Here is a 27220-nt window from a genome sequence, read left to right as displayed (position 1 = left end):
AGAAAAATGCAACAGCTCACCGCAGTGGCAAGATACAGACCCACTAAAGACATGAAAATAGCTGAAAGCAGCCCCCCCCCCCCCCCCCCCCAACTGCATAACTGCACTGGGCACCTCCCCAGCCCTGGCAGTCTCCTTACCAGAGCCCAGAGCTGTTACACACAGCTGGCTGGAGAATTTTCAGCTGTTATTTTCAGGGGTTCTCCAGTGCTACAAAAACATGGCCACTTTCTTCCAGAAACAGCACTGCTCTTGTCTCCAGTTTGGGTGTAGGTTTAATAACTTAGTTCCAGTGACGTGAATGGAGCTGAAGTGCCTGTTCCTCTTTTACGCTCGTATACATCAGTGTCCCATTTATACAGATTGCGGATGTATACTCACCACAGGGGGCACAGTCATAATGTGAACACGGCCTTAGATGTATCCCTACACAATGTAACCTATGACTGTATAACAATGCAAACCATCCCTGCAGCTGACAGGAAGGCACATTGTGCAGCTTCTCTTATGCTAGTTGGGTTGTGTACTCTTTGCCATTGGGCCATGTACACATAAATGCACCAGTATCTAAAAAGAAGTAGAGATCATGTTAGCGGGTTAGGCTCCCCCTGACAATAATGTGATTGCATATTACATGCATGAAGCAGTGGCTAGATTGTTCTTGCAGCCTTAGGGTGGTATTACACGGGCCGATGGGGGCCCGATAATACCTGTAAACGAGCGCCGATCTGCTAGATCAGCGCTCGTTTACTGGGCCTATTACACGGCCCAATAATCGTTTAACAAGGGCTGCATGGACATTGTTACCGATGTCCTTGCAGCCCTTGCTTAACTATATACATTACCTATCTACGCTCCAGGGCTGCTCCTGCCGTCCGCTTCTCCCCAGGTCCCACGTACTCTAGTTTCAGAGCGGCCTGTCAGCTGACAGGCCACTCAGCCAATCACAGTCCGGGATCACCGCAGCCTGTGATTGGCTGAGCGACCTGTCAGCTGACAGGCCGCTCTGACGCTAGAACGCGCGGGACCCAGGGAGAAGTGGACCGAAGGAGCAGCCCTGGAGCGTGGATAGGTAATGTATATCGTCAGTCACCGGCCGCGCACCGCTATTACACACAGCGATGCGCGGTCGGCGCCCTACAAATATAGGTCCAAACCTATATCATTGATCAGCCGATGATCGTTGTCTTTGGCTGATCGTGTAATAGTACCCTTAGCATCTGCTATTACATGGGGACATGTGCAGCCCACAGCAGATAGTCAGGCCATGTATTAGGGCACTAAGTGTTCAGTCTCTATGCAGCGCAACCACAGGGAAAAGTAAACATTACACTATGTCCGTGTAATACATGACAGGTCTGTTTGTTTAGGACCCTCATCTCTTAACCAAAGTGGAGAAGAGTTACACCTGTAGAAAGGACCCCTCTCTATTAAAGGGGTTATCCAGTGCTACAAAAACATGGCTACTTTCTTTCAGAGACAACACGACTCTTGTCTCCAGTTCAGGTGTGGTTTGCAATTAAGCTCCATTCACTTCAATGTAACTGAGCAGCAAAACCTACACCCAAGCTGGAGACAAGAGTAGGACTGTCTCTGGAAGAAAGTGGCCATTTTTTTTTGTAGTGCTTGATAACCCCTTTAAGTCAGATTTCCTTAAAGGAGTACTTCACCAAATATTTTTTTACTTGCGAATCAACTGATGCCAGACATTTGCAATTCACTTCTAGTAAATTTAGTAAAAGTACAAATCTGTATAACTAGTAGCTCTGATCAGCTGCTGTATGTCCTGCAGGAAGTGGTGTATTCTCTCCAGTCTGACGCAGTACTCTCTGCTGCCACCTCTGACCATGTCAGGAACTTTCCAGAGCAGGAGAGGTTTTCTATGGAGATTTGCTGCTGCTCTGGACAGTTCCTGACATGGACAGAGGTGGCAGCAGAGAGCACTGTGTCAGACTGGAAACAATACACCACCTCCTGCAGCTGATAAGTACTGGAAGACTTGCGATTCATAAATAAGTAAGTAAAGTACAAATCTATATAGTGTCCCTTTTAAGCTAACAGTAAGTGGGGGTTTGTCCAGTGGGGCCCCCATCATCTCAAGAATGGGGGACCACAGTGGCCAGACGTTCCCTGGTGCTGCGTATCTCCATGAGCAACACTAAAATCAAACATTAAAAAATCCAGATATTAGGATTGCTTCTGTGAGCTGAGAACTTTGGAAAGCAGCCTAGTAATCCTCATTGACATAGATTGTTGGCACATCCTGCTGGAATCGGCAAGCACTTGATGTAGTTGTGCTGGCGTTTGTGGTGGTGTGTACGCTGTGTTTGTGTTGTGCTGATTCTCTATGGTACATTCACCTTTTCATGTCCTGGATACAGTGGTTTTCTGATCCCCAATCCCTTCTGTTCTTCTATAGGTCGGGGGGAGAAGAGAAGTCTCTAAGATGAGTAAGAAGCCTCCGATCCGCCCTGGAATCACATTTGAGATTGGCGCTCGGTTAGAAGCGCAGGACTACCTGCAGAAATGGTACCCGCAGTTTTGTCATTTACATTTTATATTTTTTTGTTTGTTATAAATGTGTATTCATGGGTGTAAAATGACAATAATTCTGTATCTGCGTATGGCCAGGACAAGCAACAACCTTGTAAAAACATATTTTTGCCAGAATAGATGACTTGGTGTTAAAGGAGTTTTGTATCAAATCAGCTGGTGCCAGAGATTTGTAATTAACTTTTATTAAAAAAAAATCTCCAGTTTTCCAGTACTTATGAGCTGCCATATGTTCTGCAGGGAGTGGTGTATTCTTTCCAGTCTGACACAGCGCTCTCTTCTGCCACCTCTGTGTGTGTCAGGAACTGTCCAGAGCAGCAGCAAATCCCCAAAGAAAACCTTTTCTGGTCTACTGACTGAAAAGAATATACCACTTCCTGCAGGACATACAGCAGTTGGTAAGTACTGGAAGACTGTAGATTTTTTTTTAGAAGTAAATCTCAAATTTCTGGCACCAGTTGATTTTAAAAAAAAAGTGACACTGTCACCTCCTTTTTGCATTCTGACATCTCTACACAGGTGTAAAGGGTAAATTTAGCGGTTTTTATACCTTATTTTATATCCTACGTCATGGTGCTTGTTCAAGTAAAAAGTCATCTTTTATCAACTGCAGATTGTGCAAAGTGGGCAAAGCCTCGCTGTATTTGTGCAACTTAGCCCCGCTCAAAGCGCCGCCGTTGGCCCTGCCCCCTCGCCGATCATTGGAACAGGCTGGCCGGTCTAGACCCCACCCCCTCTAGGTTGGCCCACCAATGGGCGTTAAGGGGGCAGGGCCAACGGTGGTGCGGCGGGCGGGGCTAAGTGACGTGAATGCCGCAAGGCCCAGCCCACTTAACACAATCTGCAGTTGATAAAAGATCACTTTTTACTTGAACAAGCACCATGGTGTATGATATAAAATAAGGTATGAAAACTGCAAAATTTACCCTTTACACCTGTGTAGAGCTGTCATAATGCAAAAAGGTTTTTTTTTTTTTTACACATCAAAATGTTTGCTAGCCTGGTATATCACCTCCGAGACCTTCCTGAGTGATGGGCAGAGTTTGCTTTACTGCCAGTCTGACCAGCCTATTCCTTACCACCATACTGGTGATGTGTGGAGCCCAGGGGTGGGATATCAAGCAATAAAACCTTTATTATTTGCTGTGTGAAGAGTTTATAAATGTGTAAGACCGACCCATTTAGCTTACACTTGTTTCCATGAATGTTAAGTGGTTATTAGATGTCACATATTAGGAATGACTAAATATTGTTAATCAACAACCTGGTATACAAGTAGGGAAAGTCATAGAAAACATTAAAGGGGTAATTTATTTTCCTTTTTAAATCAACTGGTGTCAAAAAGTTATATAAATTTGTAATTGACTTACTTTTTTAAAAATCTCATGTCTTCCCATACTTATCAGCTGCTGTATGTCCTGCATGAAGTAGTGTATTCTTTCCAGTCGGACACAGACTGGAAAGAATACACCACTTCCTGCAGGACATACAGCAGCTGATAAGTATGGGAAGACTGGAGATTTTTAAATAGAAGTAAATTACAAATCTGTAAAACTTTGTGACGCCAGATGTTTTGAAAAACATTTACTTTCTGCAGAGTGCCCCTTTAAGGAGGGAAGCAGCGCCATATTGTAAATGAAGTTTACAATTACGGAACATGTTCAATATTTCCAGACACCAGTTAATCTGAAAGAAAAAAAAATTGGCCGGAGTTCTATGAAGAGGCTATTCCCATCTCAGTTATACTTGTAGGACTTGTCACATGTTGGAAAATATATTTATTTAGCAATCTTCTCTTCCTGATATGCTGCTCTTTCCCTCCCATTGTTGACAGCTCGTTGTCTAGTCTGAAGTATTTGCAAAAATATTTAAAGGAGTTGGCCACTTTATAATAAAATAGTTTTGTGTGAGTGTATTCACATTACTCCATTACAGCAGCTCCCTGTGTACCTCAGAGCTAAAATCAGACACCCCTCCTCCAGGCTGTGCTATCTTGCTCTGTGGTGAGGCTGTCCATAAGGTTGCTGACATGGAGGAACATGTGACCATGCTTTGCCCCCCATATGTCCTCCATAGGCATATACATGATCAGTGGTTGACACTGGGGGGTGGGGCATGATCACATGCTCCTTCATGTCGGCCATCTTATGGACAAACTCACCACAGAGCAAGATAGCACAGCCTGGAGGAGCAGAGTCTGATTTTATTTCTATGAGGTACACAGGGAGCTGCTGTCAGGATGAGATGAGAATATCCATTTGAGGAAGTCCTGTTGCATCCATGTGTTTCATCATTGCATTTACTCCTCATGGCAATATGGCTTTAAATAACTAACGTTGATTAGTAATAAAACTTATCAAAACTATAAACCAAAGAGAAAGGGATTTGGACTATATTCACAATTTAGGTGTTTTTACCCCGTCCACTCATAAAGAGAGAGAGCCTGTAAGTCCTCCTCCCTTTACCACTCGGAGAGAATGAGAGCCTGTGAGTCCTCCTCCCTTTACCACGCAGAGAGAGAGAGAGAGAGAGCCTGTGAGGCCTCCTCCCTTTACCACTCAAAGAGAATGAGAGCCTGTGAGTCCTCCTCCCTTTACCACTCAGAGAGAGAGCCTGTCAGTCCTCTCTTTATCACTTGTAGAGAGAGAGAGAGAGCTTGTGAGTCCTGCTCCCTTTACCACTTGTAGAGTGAGCTTGTGATTCCCGCTTTCCCCGACCCCTCTAGAGTGAGAGCCCATGAGTCCTGCTTTTCCCGCCCCCTTGTAGAGGGAGAGACTGTGAGTCCTGCTTTCCCCACCCTCTTGTAGAGTGAGAGCCCATGAGTCCTGCTTTCCCCGCCCCCTTGTAGAGTGAGAGCCTGTGAGCCCTGCTTTCCCTGTCCCCTTGGTAGAGTGAGTCCTGCTTTCCCCGCTCCCTTCTAGATTAAGAGCCTGTGAGTCCTGCTTTCCCCGCCCCCTTGGTAGAGTGAGTCCTGCTTTCCCCGCCCCCTTGTAGACTGAAAGCCTGTGAGTCCTGCTTTCCCCGCCCCTTGTAGAGCGAGAGCCCATGAGTCCTGCTTTCCCCTCCCTCTTGTAGAGTGAGTCCTGCTTTCCCCGCCCCCTTTTAGAGTGAGAGCCCGTGAGTCCTGCTCTCCCCGCCCCCTTGTAGAATGAGAGCCTGTGAGTCCTGCTTTCCCCACCGCCCCCTTGTAGAGTGAGAGCCTGTGAGTCCTGCTTTCCCCGCCCCCTTGTAGAGTGAGAGCCTGTGAGTCCTGCTTTCCCCTCCCCCTTGTAGAGTGAGAGCCTGTGAGTCCTGTTCCCTTTGACCACTTGTAGACAGAGCTCTTGATCTATATACATTGTAAGCAGACACTTATTCCCTGATGTGGACAGGTGGAAGTGACACGTTTTTGTGTCAATATGTGGAAATTGTCATGGTGGTGAAAGGTTAATGCACAAAATACTGTTTGTTTTTATGCATTTTACTATTTTTGGTTTTGGTGGTAAATGTTTCCATATGCAGCCCCCACTGTGTCCTCATGGGTGTAAACTGTACATGCAGTGGCTGTCTGTGCATTGGGGAGTCTTCCCATCTCAGCTAATATAGTTTATACTTGGAGGATATGTCACGTTAAATATTTATGCAAATACATTCATTTACCAAACTTGTCTCCTCCTCCTGATATGCTGCTCTTTACCTTGCACTGTTGACCGCTCGTTGTCAAGGTTACAGACCACCACTCTCCTCTAAAAGCAGTGGTCTGCCTGGTTCATATATATAGCTATAATGTAATTGTATAGAGATATAGGGGGACATTTATTAATCCTGGCATTTATGTAGAGGCGCACTGCCCCTGCACTGCTCATAGCTGCCATAGGTTTTCTTATCATTTAAAAGGATACATTTAGCACACCCAGAGACAGCGTTCTGCCCCCTCCCCACCCCTTTGGTGCAATGGGTATAGAAGGGCCAATATATTTGCAAAACAGGCGCTTGGCAATAAATTTATTTGCATCTGGCCCCTTTACACCAAAAGATATAAGCTTTTGGGGCTTCATAAATCCCCCCCATAGTGTATGTATTCTGTAATATATATATACACACACACACACCAATGAGATTGCTGCTTTTAGAACAGAGAAGTGGTCAGTATCCTAGAGAACAAGCGGTCAACAGTGGAAGGTAGGGAGCAGCATATCAGGAGAAGGAGGCAAATGAATGTACAGTGGTACCTCGGCGGTTTAAGAGTAACTTGGATTAAAGGGGTTATCCAGTGCTACAAAAACATGGCCTTTTTCCTCCCTCTCTTGTCTCCAGATTTGGTGGGGTTTCAAACTCCGTTCCATTGAAGTAAATGGAGCTTAATTGCAAACCGCACCTGAACTGGAGACAAGAGAGGGGGAAAAGTGGCCATGTTTTTGTAGAATCCAGCTCTAACCCCTTTAAGAGCGTTTTGCAAAAAGAGCTTACAGCCTTTAAAAATTGTAACTTGGTTTAAGAGGATTGCTTTGGTTTGAGAGCTCCCTGTACTGTGTGGAAGCCGGGAGTTGGGAGGGGCATGGTCTGCATAGCGGGGTCTACAGGACTGTACTCTGACCCAGGAAGTCTCCCTCACCTTCCAAATCATAGCAGATCCACTTCAGGCTGGGGCTTACATCAGGGGACAGGACTGTGGAGGTAATCTCTTTATAGCTGTGACCCCTCTATGTGCCCACATATGTCCTGTTCAGTCCTTCATGCTTCCTGCAGTCTCTGTGAGCCCTTGTGTTTCCCATCCTCTCCATTCCTGCTATAAGGTGCCTGCACTTACACTTACATTCACACTGCTGTATAGAGAGGTTTCTGTCACTGTCCTCCTGCACATTTCTGTGATTATCACTTCCTGATTGGTCCATGCTGATCACACTCCCTTCCACACTGCTGTCATGTGACCACACAGACCTCTGACAGCAGCCCTGCTTCTCTGTAACCAATTTTCGTAATTTTATTGATTTTTTTTTTTTTTTTTAATGGGAGCATTTGCTTTGATTTAAGAGTGGATTTGGATTACAAGCGCGGTCCTGGAGCGGATTATGCTCGTAATCCAAGGCACCACTGTATTTGCAAAGTATTTTAGTCCTACAAGTGTAACCAATGGTTGATATTGAAATAAGATGCATAATGCAAAGTGAAATACTAGCGAAACTTACAAACTGCAATATGCCCTTTGTTCTAATAATTTTTGGGGTATAATGCTCATCTGACTATGGGATGCAGCCCCGATTTAGGCAAAAGAAAATAGAAAATGTTTGTCACTAGTTTCCGTCTGGTATAAAACAGTAGGCACAGCCTGTTGCGCACACACATTATATACATAGCTCTGCTACACACATACACAGCTTGCTGCACACACACATTATATACATTGCTCTGCTACACACATACACAGCTTGCTGCACACACACATTATATACATAGCTCTGCTACACACATATACACAGCTTTCTGCACACACACATAATATCTGAACATAGCTCTGCTACACACATATACACAGCTTTCTGCACACACATTATATACATAGCTCTGCTACACACATTATATACATAGGCTTGCTGCACACACATTATATACATAGCTCTGCTACACACATACACAGCTTGATGCACACACATAATATCTGAACATAGCTCTGCTACACACATACGCAGCTTTCTGCACACACACATTATATACATAGCTCTGCTACACACATATACACAGCTTGCTGCACACACATTATATACATAGCTCTGCTACACACATACGCAGCTTTCTGCACACACACATTATATACATAGCTCTGCTACACACATACGCAGCTTTCTGCACACACATTATATACATAGCTCTGCTACACACATATACACAGCTTGCTGCACACACACATTATATACATAGCTCTGCTACACACATATACAGCTTGATGCACACACACATTATATACATAGCTCTGCTACACACATATACACAGCTTGCTGCACACACACATTATATACATAGCTCTGCTACACACATATACACAGCTTGCTGCACACACACATTATATACATGGCTCTGCTACACATATACACAGCTTGCTGCACACACATAATATCTGAACATAGCTCTGCTACACACATACGCAGCTTTCTGCACACACATTATATACATAGCTCTGCTACACACATATACACAGCTTGCTGCACACACACATTATATACATAGCTCTGCTACACACATACACAGCTTGCTGCACACACACATTATATACATAGCTCTGCTACACACATATACACAGCTTGCTGCACACACACATTATATACATAGCTCTGCTACACACATACACAGCTTGCTGCACACACACATTATATACATAGCTCTGCTACACACATACACAGCTTGCTGCACACACACATTATATACATAGCTCTGCTACACACATATACAGCTTGCTGCACACACACATTATATACATAGCTCTGCTACACACATACACAGCTTGATGCACACTTATATACATAGCTCTGCTACACACATACGCAGCTTTCTGCACACACATTATATACATAGCTCTGCTACACACATACGCAGCTTGCTGCACACACACATTATATACATAGCTCTGCTACACACATATACACAGCTTGCTGCACACACACATTATATACATAGCTCTGCTACACACACATACACAGCTTGCTGCACACACACATTATATACATAGCTCTGCTACACACATATACACAGCTTGCTGCACACACACATTATATACATAGTTCTGCTACACACATACACAGCTTGCTGCACACACACATTATATACATAGCTCTGCTACACACATATACACAGCTTGCTGCACACACACATTATATACATAGCTCTGCTACACACACATACACAGCTTGCTGCACACACACATTATATACATAGCTCTGCTACACACATATACACAGCTTGCTGCACACACACATTATATACATAGCTCTGCTACACACATACACAGCTTGATGCACACTTATATACATAGCTCTGCTACACACATTATATACATAGGCTTGCTGCACACACATTATATACACAACTTGCTGCACACACATATACACAGCTTTCTGCACACACACATCATACATAGCTCTGCCTCACACATACACAGCTTGCTGCACACACACATTATATACATAGCTCTGCTACACACATATACACAGCTTGCTGCACACACATTACATATACAGCTCTGCTACCCCCCCCCACACACACAGAGCTTGCTGCACACACACATTATATACATAGCTCTGCTACACACATATACACAGCTTGCTGCACACACATTACATATACAGCTCTGCTACCCCCCCCCCCCCACACACACAGAGCTTGCTGCGCACACACGTTACATACATAGCTCTGCTACACACACAGTGCACACACATAAACAGCTTTGCTGCACATACTTAACACTGCTACATACACACATATTGACTTTAAAGGGGTATTCCAACTTCAGGTATATAAAGATGGAAATGCTGCAGAGACAGGATGCAGCCAGGTCTCTTCAGACACTAGAGGAGGATGTGTTGTCTGTGGATAGAGTGGGGAGCTGGAGACCATACACTGTGGGGGACATGTATCAGGACTGGCATACTCCTATGCCTCACTACCATTCTCCCCAGCAGATTTATAGTAGTTGCACGCCTCCTAGTAAAACCTCTGGGACCTGTGGCTTTTGCACTGTGGGCGCAGACATCTACATCTGCTCCTGAGGAGGTGCACGTTTCTGCCATAGTTTACACCTATTTGCGCCATTCGCCCATCGGGTGAGCGGGACTTGCACCCACAGCAAAGACAGATTTTTGCGCAGACCAGGTGGATTGTGCAGAAGTCTGTGCCATACGCCAGGTTGCTGATGGATACAGGTGCCCCCCTCCCCATTGTGTAGATCTTTTATTATCCACTTTCTGTCAGGGGTAAATTAAGCAATTTCCGCTGCCGCCAGTACTATCAGCGGTAACACTATTAGTAAGCATTTATTTATAACAGACAAATAGCCAGTCTACCATCTCTGCAGAGCAGGAACGGACGCTGAAACACGGACGCAGGCAGCAGCCGTCTCTCACTTTCGCTCAGCAGCTGCTGCCTGCGTCCGTGTTTCAGCGTTCGTTCCTGCTCTGCAGACATGGTGGACTTTATTTGTTTGTTATAACTAAATGCTGGTCCCAAGGAATCGGTGAGCGCCCCTGTCTACTTCTCGTGAAAGTGTATATTGCAAGTCTGTGCTATGTGGGAGGACCACCGTGCGGACATACTAAATTATACTCCTATTCTTATCTAGGACACTGTGACACAAGAGCAGAGGGAGGGTAGTACGCACTATATTAGTGAGGTATATACTATCTTAGGGTACAAACACACACCGTATACGCAGCGTATTTACTGCTGCGATACACAGCAAATACGCAGCAGATTAGATCTAAGTAACTGAACACAGCATCCATTCTGCACCATCAGATCTGCTGCGTATACGGTGTGTGTGTTTGTACCCTAAGGGTAAAAACCCCTTTATTAAAACAAGTCCTTGCACAGGTTGAATACCTTTTTTTTTTCCTGCTCCCATGACCGATCACATGCCGATCACATGCCCTGGCAGATGTGTATTGTTCCAGTAGCATTCCTAATAATGAAGAGGGTGGGGAGGAGGGACGGAGGGGTGGTGCAAAGTTAGGGCACAGATACGCAGCAAACACACAGCAAATACGCAGCAGATTAGATCTAAATAACTGAACACAGCATCAAATCTGTACCAACAAATCTGCTGCGTATTTGTTGCGTATCTGCTGCGTATACGGTGTGTGGGTTTGTACCCTTAAACTTTTTTGAAAGAAGGGAAAAGGGGGATTATTAAAACTTTTATGATTTTTTTTTTTTTAACACCCCCCCCCCTTTTTTTTTACACTTTATAATCCCCCTCAATCTCTCAGCATAATGCTGGGAGTTGTTGCGCCACTGTACTGGCAGGCCCCGGGGGAATGTAGGGGAGGCGGTTAAGGGGCCCCGCTGCACCTGACGGGGGGGCGGCTGGCGTGTGCTATACACACATATATCTATCCTGATACACGTATACACATACCCCCATGTCTGGTCCCCTCCCCGTCACTCACCAGTTGGTCATGTTCATATACACCCTCATATATGCTGTCTGTATGTGTGTGTATATGTATATGTGTGTATATATGTGTGTGTGTGTGTGTGTGTGTGTATATATATATATATATATACACACATATCTATCTATATATCTACATACACACTGATATACCTCTACACATGTCCGTACACACAAATACATACATATACACACACACACTGATACACCTCTACACATGTCTATACACACATATATAATACACATCCCCCCCAAGTCTGGTTCCCTCCCCTCACTCACTAGTTTGTCATGTCCAGGAAGAGGGCGCGTCCCCTCACACTGTGCGCGGCTGAGATCTTGAGAGGTCACGGACACCCACCTACTCCACCCCTGCTCCACACGCACCTGCTCCACTCCTCCCCTTATAGTATCAGACGGTCCCGGGAGCTCGCCCACAATAACGCCGATCCCTGTAGTCCTTTGCACCCCCACTGTCCTCCAAGGCTACTGTTTGACCTTTGACCACAGGCTGGTGACCAGAGGGGGGGGAACTGGCTGGTGTGAGGGACCCTACTGCACCGTTGGGTCCCGAGGGGAAATGGTTAAATGATTGCCCAGGCCGCAGTCATTGGCAGTGGGGGGCGCTACATATGCAGCAGTCCTGCTGCATAATGCGTGGCTCGGGATAGATTAAATGCCGCTGTCAGCTGTGACAGCGGAATTAACTATGTAAAATAGCCATCTATTTGAATTTGGCGCCACCGTAAGCAGAGAGTGTGCCGGGCAGAGGAGGTGACACCAGGGGGCCGGGGGGCGGCACACAGAGAACTCATCTAGCGCTCAGCTAGCTGCCGGACGTGTTCTCTGCGCTATACTTTGGCAGCTTAACATAAAGTATTGATACCAGGAAATCCTAAAACCGAACCCTATTTTTGCCCGGAATATCGATAGTAGTATCGATATTTCGGTGCATCACTAGTCCAGAGCAGTAACAAATTCCCATAGAAATCCTCTCCTGCTCTGGACAGTTCTTTACATGGACAGAGGTGGCAGCAGAGAGCACTGTGTCACACTGGAGAGAACACACCACTTCCTGCAGGACGTACAGCTGCTGATAAGTACTGGAAAACTGGAGATTTCTAAATAGAAGTAGCTTATAAATCTGTACAACTTTATGACACCAGTTGATTTGATACTTGTTGGAGAAGGGTGGCAGCTTTGATTTCTTGAGGAAAGGAAGAGAGGTTCATTTTAGGACAAATCTACAAATCTTTACAAATTTACAAATCTATATATGTATTCTCATTGAAAATGACAGCCAAGGGATCCGCAGCGGATCCGGTGTGTGCGAATCTACCCTTCAGTCGCCATATTGTAAATGAAGTTTAAATTTTTTTTTTTTATAAACCTTCTTTATTTTAATCTTTTATATTTTGTAAACGTACAAAGACAACAATTAATACTCCAGTAAGAAACAATTTAGATATCATAGTGGTATCGGTATAAAACAGGTAGGGATCAAAATGTCCAATAATAAGGCATAAACGGCATGAGCTGTCTGATCTCACCATTCAATGACAGGAAGAGATTAAAGAGGTTCCGAAAATAGTGAGAACTTTTCAAACTACTATAGTGGATCTTAGAGAGTTCTGAAACCTATAACCTTTGCTTACTTTAGACTGAAATGGTTCAAGCACCTTCCCTTCACATGATACCCTATGTATGACTCCTAACATATTTATAAATTACTTAATTTACCAAAAATGACTTCTTATACCTAGAATAAAAACAATCTCTTGATAACTAAGTGTCTCGCTTCTCTGCAGTCTGTTGTCCACTGCCTGTTGTTAGGCCTAGTCTGTCTCTAGTAACAGGTATATGGGGATGGGGCTTAGCTACTGCTGTGTGCAGTAGAGTGTCTGGGCTGTGTAACTGTAATCTGTAAGCCTGTCTACCTTCTCCAGATGATCAGCACTGTCCCTTAAAGGTAAATCAAGGCTTCCCTTATCTCTAACCACCCATGAAGGTCTGGGCAGATGTCCCTTGGGTTCCTACTACTGTATGTACACAGTGCTGCTTCCTGAACTTAATAATCTCATCCCCTTTAGGTTGGGTAGTGTGACCCCCTTCCTTGATGTGCCTCTGTTTTTTTTTTCTTACATCGCACTGTGCAAATCCACATGTCACCCATTGGCCACCCAGCACATTGCCATCCTGTTCAGTGCAGCGCACTGCACATGTTATAGGCTATCAGTGAGGGGTAGGTGCTTTGTAGTGTTTCACCAGACAACGAAGTGTGTGTGTGTGTTTGTGTGTGTACTACATTAATTGTTGTGTATTTATAGTCTTCGTTTTCTTTTATTAGGTATCCATCAAAGATAGAGAAGATGGATTATGAAGAGGGGAAAATGTTGGTCCATTTTGAGCGCTGGAGCAGCCGATACGATGAATGGATTCAATGGGACAGCAACCGCATCCGTCCTCTCGAGAGACCGGCACTACGAAAAGAAGGACTGAGGGACGACGAGGAGAACATTGTACGGTCCCATCTTCTGTATTATTGACGCATAGCTCTTCTTTTATACATAGATATTGCAGGCAGTGTCATTTACTTAGATGGGTTCTTCTTTTCCAACAATTTCTTGACGAGAACTTTATCTCAGTGTGTCCTCCTGGTGGCACCCCCTGGGATCAGCCGTAATCACTGGGGGGAAAATCTGGCTTCAAGTATTGTGTTTCCCTGCAGTGCCTCCACAGGGGAAATGGGGCATTACACTGTGCTTATATGTATTACTGATATATTTGGACAGGGCAGGTGCTCCAGAGAGACTTTTTGCAAAATTACAATACCCATTGTGCCCGGACAGCCACGGTTTTGGCAGTCCAGGTATGATGGGAATTGTAGTTTAGCAAGAGCTGGAAAGGTCCTGTACAGGGAAACCCCTTCTGTTTATTCACAATTCCAGAATAAGGTGTATGACAATGGGCTTTGTAAAGCAGACAGCCCTGAGTTGACTTTTGTGTCTTTTCTAGCCTTACTCACAACGCAACTTTTTTTTTCTTAATAGGATTTTAAAGAAGGAGAAGAGGTTTTAGCACGTTGGACAGATTGTCGGTATTATCCCGCCAAGATTGAGGCTATAAACAAGGAAGGTACTGGAAATGATTATTCTACGTTTGTGTCCATATCTCACGGGTTCCAAGTGTTAAAGAAGCATTTGCCCCAGATTGTTTTATTGGTGCCCCGGCTGCAGGCCGACACGTATACTAACCTGTGATGATCACTCAGCGCTGTGTTATTTTGGAGTTCCAACGCCATTCAGATCCTGCTGGCATCTGCGTCACAGCTCTTCTGACCACCTTCATTTTCCTGTGCTTTGGAAGGCTGGAAATCAGTGTGTTTTTTTCCGTGCACTTACTACTGTATCAAGGCTTCACTTCCTGGATAACATGGTGATGTCACTTCCTGGATAACATGGTGATGTCATGATCCAACTCCCAGAGCTGTGTGGGCTGTGGCTGCTGGAGACAATGATGGCAGGGGGACACTGAGGGACACAGGGCACTAGAGGGACACTGAGCATCCCCCTGCCATCATCCTCTCCAGCAGCCACAGCCTGCACAGCTCTGGGAGTCAGGTCGTGACATCACCATGTTATCCAGGAAGTGACATCACCATGTTATCCAGGAAGTGACATCACCATGTTATCCAGGAAGTGACATCACCTTGTTATCCAGGAAGTGACATCACCACTTTATCCAGGAAGTGACATCACCATGTTATCCAGGAAGTGAAGCCTTGATGCAGTAGGAAGTGTAGGGAAAAAAGCCCTTTATAAGCATTTCCCGTAATAAGTGTATATTGGGGATTTGTATAACTTTTGGCGGGCAATACAATACTTTAATAAAAATTTTCGCCAGACTTCTCCTTTAACTGTCTTGCCTGCACTTAGATACCCCAGGCCACCCAGCCGACCCTATTCTTAAAAGGGTTTAGCGCTACAAAAACATGGCCACTTTCTTCCAGAGACAGCACCACTCTTGTCTCCAGTTTGGGTGCAGGTTTGGTAACTTAGTTCTATTGAAATGAATGGAGCTTAATTGCAAACCACACCTGAACTGGAGACAAGAGTGGTGCTGTCTCTGGAAGAAAGTGGCCATGTTTTTGTAATGCTGGATAACCCCTTTAAAAGGGTATTCTGCCCATGCCCTTCTAAAAAAAAAACATTTAAAAGCCACCTGGTCTTAATTAGAATCAGATTGACATATAAGAATTAGAATCAGGTGACATATAAGAAAATTCAGATTTATGAACATTAAAAGCTCATGATGCATCAACAAGCCAAGAGCGGCTACTGCAAGTAATGTGGTATTTGTCCTACAGTGATGGCCGGACACGTTTTCCCAAGGGATATAAGCTGTCCTCCAAGCTTACTGTATAAATATCTGTAGCATTTATTTTCTATTATATGTTGGGGTTTGAATATAGAAAATGACTTTATATGCCTAGATAGTTCTTGTTAATATAATGTTTACTGAACCTGTATGATCCTAATTGCTCTTTTACATGATTTCCTCCCTCTCAGGTACCTATACGGTGCAGTTTTATGATGGGGTCATTCGATGCTTAAAAAAGATGCACATTAAGTCTATGCCAGAAGATGCCAAAGGCCAGGTAACCCCTTCACATCTTTCAAAGTCCCTAGATCACACTGCTATGTATGTCATCTTATCAATCATTATATTTCTACATCCCATCAAGTGTCTTTGTATTAGATAAATTATAAATGAAGGGATGGAGAACCTGCGGACAAAAAACAGAAGGTGCAACAAGCCAGAAGCAGCGTGCAACCTGCAGTGTGAACAGAGTCATAGATGTGCTGCCAAAAGTTCTCTTTTTTATGGGGAACCTGCAGCTCTCCAGCTGTTGCAAAACTACAATTTTCATCGTGCCTGGACAGACAACTTTTTGGCTTCATAAACAGGGTTGGAATTGTAGTTTTGCAACAGCTGGAGGGATGCAGTTCCTTGTGGTTGGCTGGAGACCATTCTATCAGTTCCTTATCCTCCATCCTGCAGATAGGGGATAAGTTGTAATTGTGGAATAACCCCTTTAAGTTTACTGGTAAGAAAGGAGACCTTCCAAGACGGCAGCCCCGAATGATCAGGATGGTAATATGCATTGCAGTGAAGATGTAGTGTTACATGGTGACTAATTAGCTGTAATAACAGGAAAGCTTTGATCCTCCAGAGTGGTTTTTCTTTCTTTTTTTTCTTCTTCTTTTTTTTTTTTTTTTATAATTCTTTGTGTTTTTACATGAGTCAAATACAATCCGGGAGACACAGCTACCCCCATCACACATGAAGGCACATGTAAAAATTTGTCCGAGCAGACTCCAGAGTGGTTCTGTGTATTGAGCCATAGAGGACATTTTGCCCTTATAGGATATATGTACAGGTTATGTCTTCATGTGTCAATGACATGAAAGCTTGAAGCCTCAGTTATATATTGTTTCTGATCTCTTTTCCAGGATTGGATAGCGTTAGTCAAAGCCGCTGCAGCAGCAGCCAAAAACAAGCCTTCTAACAAACCAAGGACCAGCGTCAACAGCAATAAAGACTGCAAGGAGGAGAAGAAAATGCAAAGACTCTTGTCTAAGAAAGAAGACGCCATCACTAGTAAACCTCTGGAATTGTTCCACAAGGAGGAAGAGCCAACGTCCAGCCGGAACCTGGGTACAAAACACTCATTATTATTTATTATGGTGAAGGAGAAGTTCGCATTGAACCCTTTATGATCAGCAATGGATATATATTTCTTGGGTCTGATTCTTATTTCCACCCAGTGACAGATATATGCATCATTGCTCATTGTGGTTGGTACCTTAGCCAGGCATCTGTGACAACTTTCAAGTTCAGTGAGCTCCCATCTCCACGTTGTAACCCCTTAGATGGGGCCGTCATTGGTGACCGGCACTTAAAATCCCCTTGACATAAGGACGGTTCTCTTTTTGTTAAAGTACCGATGAGTTTCCATGGCACCTAATAAAAGCCCCCAAGTCTGCTGCCCCTATTAGACCCTACCAAGATGTATATAATACACTGCAATACACGATAGTGAAAAAAAGCCCTATCTTTTTGTCTCCCATAAAAAAATTCATATTATTGCTTACAATCCAAATTCACCCATCTGTATCTTTCGGGTGTGGGAGGAAGCCTACACAAACATTGGTGGGATGTGAACCCAGAACTCCAGCGTGGCAAGGATCCAGGGCTAAGGGTATGTTCACACTGAGGAATAGGCGAGGAATTTCAAGCTGAATGAACATACCTTGACTGCTGAGTTAGCGTGCTGCGATTATATTAACCCTTTGAGGACAAGGCCCAAAATGACCCAGTGGACCGCGCAAATTTTGATGTTAGATTAAATCTTTGATCTAAGAGCTCTAGTACTTTCAGTTTTCTATCTACAGGGACTCCCCCTGTCACTTACACTTAAACGCTGCGGTCGCTGCAGCGTGTCATTACCGGTGAGGTCCCGGCTGCTCACTGCAGCCGGCCCCCACCTGCTATGAAGCGCAGTTACGTCCAGGGTCGTCTGGTGACAGACTTCCATGACGTAACTCTACGTCCTGGGTCGTCTAGGGGTTAACCCCCTCCCGCCGCTGCACTGTAAATTAATGTTGCTGCAGCAACGTTAATTTACGCCACAGGATGACACAGGAGCAGCCTCTGTCATCCGTGTTGGGGACCACAGCATCTATAGGGTTTCTGACAGATAATTCTCCCTCTACAGAGGGAGAATTCTCTGTCCGCTGTCCATCAGGGCTCTGTGAAGTGACTGCAGAGCCCCAATGGTAGCATCCTGGCTACGGAGGCCGGCGGGGGGGACAATCACAAGATTGTAACAGCGGCAGGGGACAGAGGAGAGGGGGCAGACATAGGGACATCTTCATTATGATCCCATAAGCTGATGTCCTAAAACGACCTGGGCATCAATGACCCATGGTTGTGAAAGGGTTAATATATATATGTATATATATATAATATGTATACAGTGGTGCCTTGGATTACGAGCATAATTCGTTCCGGGACCGTGCTTGTAATCCAAATCCACTCTTATACCAAAGCAAATTTTCCCATAAGAAATCATTGAAATGTAGAAAATTGGTTCCACGCCCCAAAAATCATTTTATAATCATTATAGCAGCAGTGTGTATAGCTGAGTGTGAGTGCAAGCACATTATAGCAGCAGTGTGTATAGCTGAGTGTGAGTGCAAGCACATTATAGCAGGAATGGAGAGGATGGGAAACACAAGGACTGATAGAGACTGCAGGGAGCATGAAGGAATGAGCAGGGCAGATGTGGACACAGTATAGCAGCACTCTCTGTCCGGGGAGAGAGGGGTTAAAGCTATAAAGAGATTACCCCCACAGTCCTGTCCCCTGATGCAAGCCCCAGCCTGAAGTGGATCTGCTATAAATTGGAAGGTGAGAGAGACTTCCTGGGTCAGAGTACTGTGCTGCAGACCCCGCTATGCAGGCCATGCCCCTCCCCCACTCACGCTCCCACCCAATACCAGGAGCTCTTAAACCAAAGCAATGCTCTTAAACCAAGTCACAATTTTGAAAAACTGTGAGCTCTTCTTGCAAAATGCTCTTAAACCAAGTTACTCTTAAACCAAGGTACCACTGTATATATTTTTATATATTTATTTATATACTTATTTTTGTTCATTTATTTGGTATCACTGGAATAGTAACAACCGACAGAAGCAATAAATGTAAAAAAAAAAGTAAATAATAACTACATTTTGCAAATTTTAGAAATAAATAATTTATATATTATTCACAGTGCATTAAAAGTGACATTTTATGTTTATCCTGCTGTTCAGCACAATTACACTGATACCATGTTTAGATGGATTTATTTTTGTTGGTTTAGATGTGTCTTTTTTTTTCTTTTTTTGATTTTATTCAGTTTATTAAATATCTACAATTACTAATAAAAATGATATTCTGTGATTCAGAAACTGCACTAGAAGAGGTTCCGAAACTGCCCCTTCAGCAGCGAGAAGATGAGGCGGTACTGAAGAGGAAGATCAGCCAAGCCAGCTCCTTTCAAGCAAAGCGTGCCCGGCTAAACAAAATCACAGGTAAATGTCTGATCCAGGGGATGAACTATCATGAATGGTTGTTGGGTGAAAGAGTCATTGGTGTTGGGTAAGAAGTGTTTCATTGTCCTGCAGTGCCACCACTGAAGAAAAGAGGTATTACACAGTTCTCATTGTAATTAGATGTGTGTCATGGGTCCTTTTGAATATCAGTGGTCAGCAATCTGTGGCTTTACAGCTGTTGCATAATCACAACTCCCAACAGGGCATGATGGGAGTTAGGGTTTGCAACTGCAAAGGTTGAAAATTACTACCATTTATGTGATAAATGCATAGAACTACAGCCCGTTTTATGATGGATTCACAGCCAGAGTAACGCTGCCGTTTTTTTAAATGTTGTTTTTGTGACCCACCTGCAAAAGAGGGCGATTGAGGAGGAATTATGATAAAATCATTGTATATTTAATGATTTTATCATCTGTACAGTATTCATGGATATCGTACAAACAATAATACAGATGCCATTGTGCAATATACAACATATGATGCCGGCGACAATAGTAAGTAGGAATTACCCCACGTGTTGTGCTACACTCAGTAGTATCGTCAGGGGTTGAATATCATGCACACATTGGCAGTATATATAATCTGATAACTTACATGCGGTCCGCTGTGTGAGGCAAAAGTGCGCTCTGCGTCTGCACGGACCAAGTGGTGCCAATACTTCATGACTCGTTTGTGAATGTGCCCAAATCCTCTATACTAAATTCTATAATGCCCATGTGCTCTCTGGTTGTAAGTCATGTGACCCAAGAAAGAGTCACAAGCACAAAACTGGTTGCAATGTATATGTATCTATGCGGTGGACTACAGGAAACCAGAGTATAAACCACATATATAGTGCATATCTCCTAATAAAGTGCATGGTGCCAATCCAAGACTTTCTCCTAGGCCTGACTTCACATCTCCCAGCAGCTCCTTTTGTAGATTCTGGAACCTTCTGGAGTGTATTCTGCTATGGTGCATTGCTGGTAACCAATCCAGAGCAGTAAGGAAATGCTTGTTAACATATTTACATCATCCTCAGTTGTTAAAAATGTGAATGGCCTCTTATACATGAGTGAGGCCCGCAGTCTTTTGTAATCGCTGTGACTAAGAGTGTTATTAGACAAGCTGATAGGGCCCGATAATACCTGTAAACGAGCGCCGATCTGCTAGATCGGTGCTTGTTTACTGGGCCTATTACACGGCCCGATAATCGTTTAACAAGGGCTGCAGGGACATTGTTACTGATGTCCTTGCAGCTCTTGCTTAAACTGTATACTTTACCTATCCACACTCCAGGGCTGCTCCTACGGTCCGCTTCTCCCCAGGTCTCCCGCATTGCAGCTTCAGAGCAGCCTGTCTTAGCTGACAGGCTCTCAGCCAATCACAAGCTGCGGCGGTCCCGGGCAGTGATTGGCTGAGCGGCCTGTCAGCTGAGACAGGCCGCTCTGAAGCTGGAGCGCGCGGGACCCGGGGAGAAGCACAGCGCAGGAGCAGCCCCATGAGCGTGGATAGGTAAAGTATATCGTCAGCCGCCGTCCACGCAGCGCTATTACATGTAGCGATGCGTGGTCGGCGCCCGACAATTATAGGTTCTAACCTATATCAACGATCAGCCAATGATCGCTGTCATCGGCTGATCGTTGTATTTATCGGGTCGATTATCGTTCCGTGTAATAGTACCCTAGTACCGTGTAATAGAAAGTAAGGCCTTTCATGTTATGTGGTTATGCTGTGGGTTCCTCTTGCTGTAAGGCCTCTAGATGCTGTCAGTTCTTTTCTGGTCTAATATGGACAACAGTGAACTCTTCCCAAATAGGCTCCATGATGTGCTGGGTAAGAGACTGTGATGGCGGTTTCTAAACCTTCACTCTGTTCTGCTGTAGACATTGATGGCTGAACTTCAGTCCTGTAGGGAAAGTCTATGTACCCCTAGATCATTGTCCTATGGGACGTTCTGTGTATCCCCCAGGTCATTGTCCTATAGGAAAGTCTGTGTATCCCCAGGTCATTGTTCTATAGGAAGGTCTGTGTACCCCCAGGTCATTGTTCTATAGGAAGGTCTATATACCCCTAAGTCATTGTCCTATAGGAAAGTCTGTGTACCCCCCCCAGATCATTGTCCTCTAGAAAGGTCTGTGTATCCCCAGGTCATTGTCCTATCGGAAGGTATATGTACCCTCAGGTCATTGTCCTATAGGAAAGTCTGTGTACCCCCAGGTCATTGTCCTATCGGAAGGTATATGTACCCTTAGGTCATTGTCCTTTAGGAAAGTCTGTGTACCCCCAGGTCATTGTCCTATACCAGAAAGTTCTATATACCCCCAGGTCATTGTCCTATAAGAAGGTATGTACCCCCAGGTCATTGTCCTGTTGGAGCATATAAGGGCCCTATGTACACCCAGCTCATTGTCCTGTAGAAATGTATGTGTGTGTATGTATGTATACGTGTGTGTGTGTGTGTGTATATATATATATATATATATATATATATATATATATATATATATATATATATATATATATATATATACACACACACACACTACCGTTCAAAAGTTTGGGGTAACCCAAACAATTTTGTTTTCCATGAAAAGTCACTTCTTCACCACCATACGTTGTGAAATGAATAGAAAATAGAGTCAAGACATTGACAAGGTTAGAAATAATGATTTGTATGTGAAATAACATTGTTCTTCCATCACACTTTGCTTTGGTCAGAGAATCCTCCTTTTGCAGCAATTCCAGCATTGCACACCTTTGGCATTCTAGCTGTTAATCTGTTGAGGTAAGCTGGAGAAATTGCCCCCCACGCTTCTAGAAGCAGCTCCCACAAGTTGGATTGGTTGGATGGGCACTTCTGGCGTACCATACGGTCCAGCTGCTCCCACAACAGCTCAATGGGGTGGTGATCTGGTGACTGCGCTGGCCACTCCATTACCTATGATAGAATACCAGCTGCTGCTTCTGCTGGAAATAGTTCTTGCACAATTTGGAGGTGTGTTTAGGGTCATTGTCCTGTTGTAGGATGAAATTGGCTCCAATCAAGCGCTGCCCACTGGGTATGGCATGGCGGTGCAGAGTGATGGCCTTCCTTATTCACAATCCCTTTTACCCTGTACAAATCTCCCACCTTACCAGCACCAACCCCAGACCATCACATGACCTCCACCATGTATAACAGATGGCGTCAGGCATTCTTCCAGCATCTTTTCATTTGTTCTGCGTCTCACAAACGTTCTTCTTTGTGATCCAAACACATCAAACTTGGATTCATCCGTCCACAACACTTTTTTCCAGTCTTCCTCTGTCCAATGTCTGTGTTCTTTTGCCCATCTTAATCTTTTTTTCTTTTATTGGCCAGTCTCAGATATGGTTTTTTCTTTGCCACTCTGCCCTGAAGCCCAAAATGCCACAGCCGCCTCTTCCCTGTAGATGTTGACACTGGTGTTTTGTGGGTACTATTTAATGAAGATGCCAGTTGAGGACCTGTGAGGCATCGGTTTCCCAAACTAGAGACTCTAATGTGCTTATCTTCTTGCTTTGTTGTGCAACGCAGCCTCCCACTTCTTTTTCTACTCTGGTTAGAGCCTGTTTGTGCTGTCCTCTGAAGGGAGTAGTACACACAGTTATAGGAAATTTTCAATTTTTTAGCAATTTCTCGCATGGAATAGCCTTCATTTCTAAGAACAAGAATAGACTGTCGAGTTTCAGATGAAAGTTCTCTTTTTCTGGCCATTTTGAGCGTTTAATTGACTCCACAAATGTGATGCTCCAGAAACACAATCTGCTCAAAGGAATTTCAGTTTTGTAGCTTCTGTATCGAGCTAGACTGTTTTCAGATGTGTCAACATGATTGCACAAGGGTTTCTAATCATCAATTAGCCTTCTGAGCCAATGAGCAAACACATTGTACCATTAGAACACTGGAGTGATAGTTGCTGGAAATGGGCCTCTATACACCTATGTAGATATTGCACCAAAAACCAGACATTTGCAGCTAGAATAGTCATTTACCACATTAGCAATGTATAGAGTGTATTTGTTTAAAGTTAGGACTAGTTTAAAGTTATCTTCATTGAAAAGTACAGTGCTTTTCCTTCAAACATAAGGACATTTCAATGTGACCCCAAACTTTTGAACGGTAGTGTGTATGTATATATGGGGGCTTGGGGGTGTTGAGCAACTGTACCATATAGTCCACACTGATGACCAGATGGACAGGAATCTGCATTCACCAGTAGGGAAGATGCACATGAGGCCACATGATGTGGGTATATATATATACCCTCATCATGTGGCCCCATGTGCATCTTCCCTACTGGTGAATGCAGATTCCTGTCCATCTGGTCATCAGTGTGGACTATATGGTACAGTTGCTCAACACCCCCAAGTCCCCCCCCCCCCCCAAACCCCAGCGCTCTGCTTCCATGATACATGGAGTGGATTGTGTACCTCTCTATAGGTGGTCACGCATCGCATTTATGGTTGTTTTCATGATTTTAAATGACTTAGGACGTTTTTGGTCTTTCCTGGATGCTGTGCATTGTTAGCACATGACGCTGCAATGCTGTACAGATCACTTTACAGCAACCTCCTCTTACCACTACAGACAAGATCTCAGGATTATTTTATAATGTAGATAGAAAAATGGAAAATTAGAGAAAATGAGGCTCATGTAATATAGCGCAAAAACATGTTGCGTTAATAAGTTTTCTTTATTTTTTTTTGTTCACACTGAAGTTCGGTCTCATTGCTGCCGTTGTAGCTGGTCTTCATATGGTCACCAACCCAATGTGTGACTGCCTAGTGTAAGACCCCAATACCTGTGCATACAGAAGGGCCTCGATCCCAGATGGTTCTGGTTGGGATCAACAATCCACTATAAGGTTATTTCTCTGTGTAGCAAGTGATAAAAATAGAACATATCAGTCTATCAGGTTTTGTCTGCTATAAAATGCTTTAGTCTAGCAAACCTCTGTGTCCTGTGAACTATTCATACACACAGCTCCAGCCACAAGCTCTGTTCTAAATAATATGATGATATTAAAAGCTATATCTTACCCCAGTTCTGGATTGACAGGTTACACTGCTCAGTACTGCTCTGTACTGTCCCCCATGCTGCTCCTGTTTCTGATTGTGGGCCATAGAGAGAGAGAAAGAGGAGCAGGATACCCTTTTTTGTGTTTGTGCAGTGTACAGGAGACATAGCAGCCAGTCTACACCCATTTAAAGTGTCACTGTCTATATATATATATATATATATATATATATATATATATATATATATATATATACAAATTTTTTTTTTTTTTGCAGAAATCAATAGTCCAGGTGATTTTAAGAAACTTTGTAATTGGGTTTATTAGCTGAAAATGCATTTTTATAATGAAAAGGCAGTTTAAAGCTCTCCCCCTGTCTTCATTGTTCTCTATGGAGAGGGGAGGGGTGGAGGGAGATGAGGCACCAAAATAGGAAAACAAAAAATTAATTTACAGCTTCATCACCGGGCTATCTCCTCTGAAGTCAGCACTGACCTCTCTGACTTCTGAATACCGGCTTTCATGCAGCTCCCGCTGTGTAATCATTTGTTCTCTGCTCTTTGCTGCTGACTCATCTCCCTCCTCCCCCTCCCCTCTCCATAGAACAGACAGGGCTCGACTGATGTAATAGAGTCAAGATTTCCTGATAAGAGCAGTGGATGAGAGAGAGGAGGGGGGGGGCTAGGGAAAGTCTTTTTGAATGCAGATAATTGCATATTTGCCTAATAAACCAATTACAAAGTTTATTGAAATCGCCTGTACAATTGATTTTTGCAAAAAAAAACAAAAAAAAAAAAAACAACACAAAAAAACGGCAGTGACACTTTAAAGCGTAGCTGTCATGTTTTTTTTTATTGCAGAAATCAGTAGTATAAGCGATTTTAAGAAACTCTGTAATAGGTTTCATCAGCCAAAAAAGCCTCCTTCTGTACTCAAGAAGCAATCTCCCAAACTCCCCCCCCCGACTTCTTATCTGTGCATTATCAGGCAAACACGTCTTCATTACAGAGAGGCCAGTGAAGACGGGTTCTGCTCTCTCCATTGTAAGCCTATGAAGGGGGGAGGGGCTGAGGGAGATGAGGGAGCAGGACGAGGTGACATGAAGGTCAGCTGTTTGTAGACTCTCTGGGCACCTAAGACGCTGGATTCTGGGGTCAGAAAGGTCAGTGCTTATCTATGAACTTACTGAGAGAAGATTGCAGGGTGTTGTGCTGTGCAGGACTGCTCCGTGCTCAGTCACTCCTAACAGCCCCTCCCCTCTCCATAGCCACATAATGGAGACAGAAATCCTGCTGCTTCTGCAGTGAGGGGGGAGGCTGGGAGATTGCTTTTTCAGTCCAGAAGGAAACTCTTTTGGTTTATGAAACCTATTACAGAGTTTCTTAAAATCGCTTGTACTATTGATATTTAATGTTTTCAAAAAAATTACCCTGAAATGACAGTTACGCTTTAAGTTAATGGGAGAACGCAACGCTTGTGGCCAGCTTCACCTCTCCACCCTGAACTGTGCAGTGATTGTCTTCCATTGTCTATGGGCTTTGCATGTATCATGTTTATCTATTTTGACCTGGACATGATTACTTATTACCATGATTTATGTGCCCAATGGTGGTAACCTACCCATCGCATACGGCCATGGTCGGCACAACATATACCCTTTGGATATCATTGCTGTATGGGGCAATGTGATCATTGCTTCTAAGTTACAATACATTTTTTTTTTAATCTTCTTTACTTCTTCTTTAAAGGTTTATTAGCTTCGAAAGCTGTGGTGCTGGACGATGCAGAAAAGAAGCAGCAAGCCACTGAAAAGCCTGCCAAGCAGGAAGAGGTATGAAATGGGCGAGTGTGGTTCTTTTCCAAGATTCCAGCAGGGACCCACATCAGGGCTGTACCTTACTGAACCTTAAACCAGTGCCTGCTTCCGGTGCAAAAGCTTTTCACCTGCACAAGTGGAAGGCTGTATGTATTCCCAGTATTGCCCGTCTGTCCCCATTTCGCTCATACTTCCTATCATCTACATAGATATTTGCACATACTTTTGCTTTATTTGACCTCTACTATGCTGCATCTGTTGGCTGGCTTGGAAAGCGACCGCTTATTTGCGCTGCATTTTGGGAGATAGAATTTTTTTTATTAATAAGGAGTTATCTTCCACAATGCTTTGCACTGAGCGCAGACGCTAAACAAGCAGCTGGTCAGAGATGCCTGGCAGCCCGTTAAAGTTTAGAGGGGTATTCTGTCTTAAATTAACTTGTAAGTGTGAGACTGTGGTGATCTGTCCGCTGAGCCCCTCTTTTGTGATCTTTCACATGGGCCCTGACTTATTAGTTTTTTCATGGAGTAGT

At 44.0% G+C, this 27220-nt stretch overlaps 1 protein-coding gene across 4 annotated transcripts in view; it reads left to right on the top strand.

Annotated features, from left to right (window-relative positions):
- Positions 1-27220, top strand: part of PHF20L1 (PHD finger protein 20 like 1) — a 68621-nt gene that overhangs the window by 5343 nt on the left and 36058 nt on the right. For all 4 annotated transcript variants that reach the window (XM_069957084.1, XM_069957083.1, XM_069957082.1 and 1 more), the window contains exons 2-8: positions 2420-2529; positions 14037-14208; positions 14740-14824; positions 16258-16346; positions 17203-17407; positions 19702-19827; positions 26621-26703. In XM_069957084.1, coding sequence (XP_069813185.1) covers positions 2447-2529; positions 14037-14208; positions 14740-14824; positions 16258-16346; positions 17203-17407; positions 19702-19827; positions 26621-26703 — 843 coding nt within the window. In that variant the 5' untranslated portion in view covers positions 2420-2446. The remainder of the gene's footprint in view (positions 1-2419; positions 2530-14036; positions 14209-14739; positions 14825-16257; positions 16347-17202; positions 17408-19701; positions 19828-26620; positions 26704-27220) is intronic.

Source organism: Dendropsophus ebraccatus, chromosome 2 (genome assembly GCF_027789765.1).
Source record: "Dendropsophus ebraccatus isolate aDenEbr1 chromosome 2, aDenEbr1.pat, whole genome shotgun sequence".
NCBI classification, from domain to species: Eukaryota; Metazoa; Chordata; class Amphibia; order Anura; family Hylidae; genus Dendropsophus; species Dendropsophus ebraccatus.
This window is presented reverse-complemented; position numbering and strand designations above follow the sequence as displayed.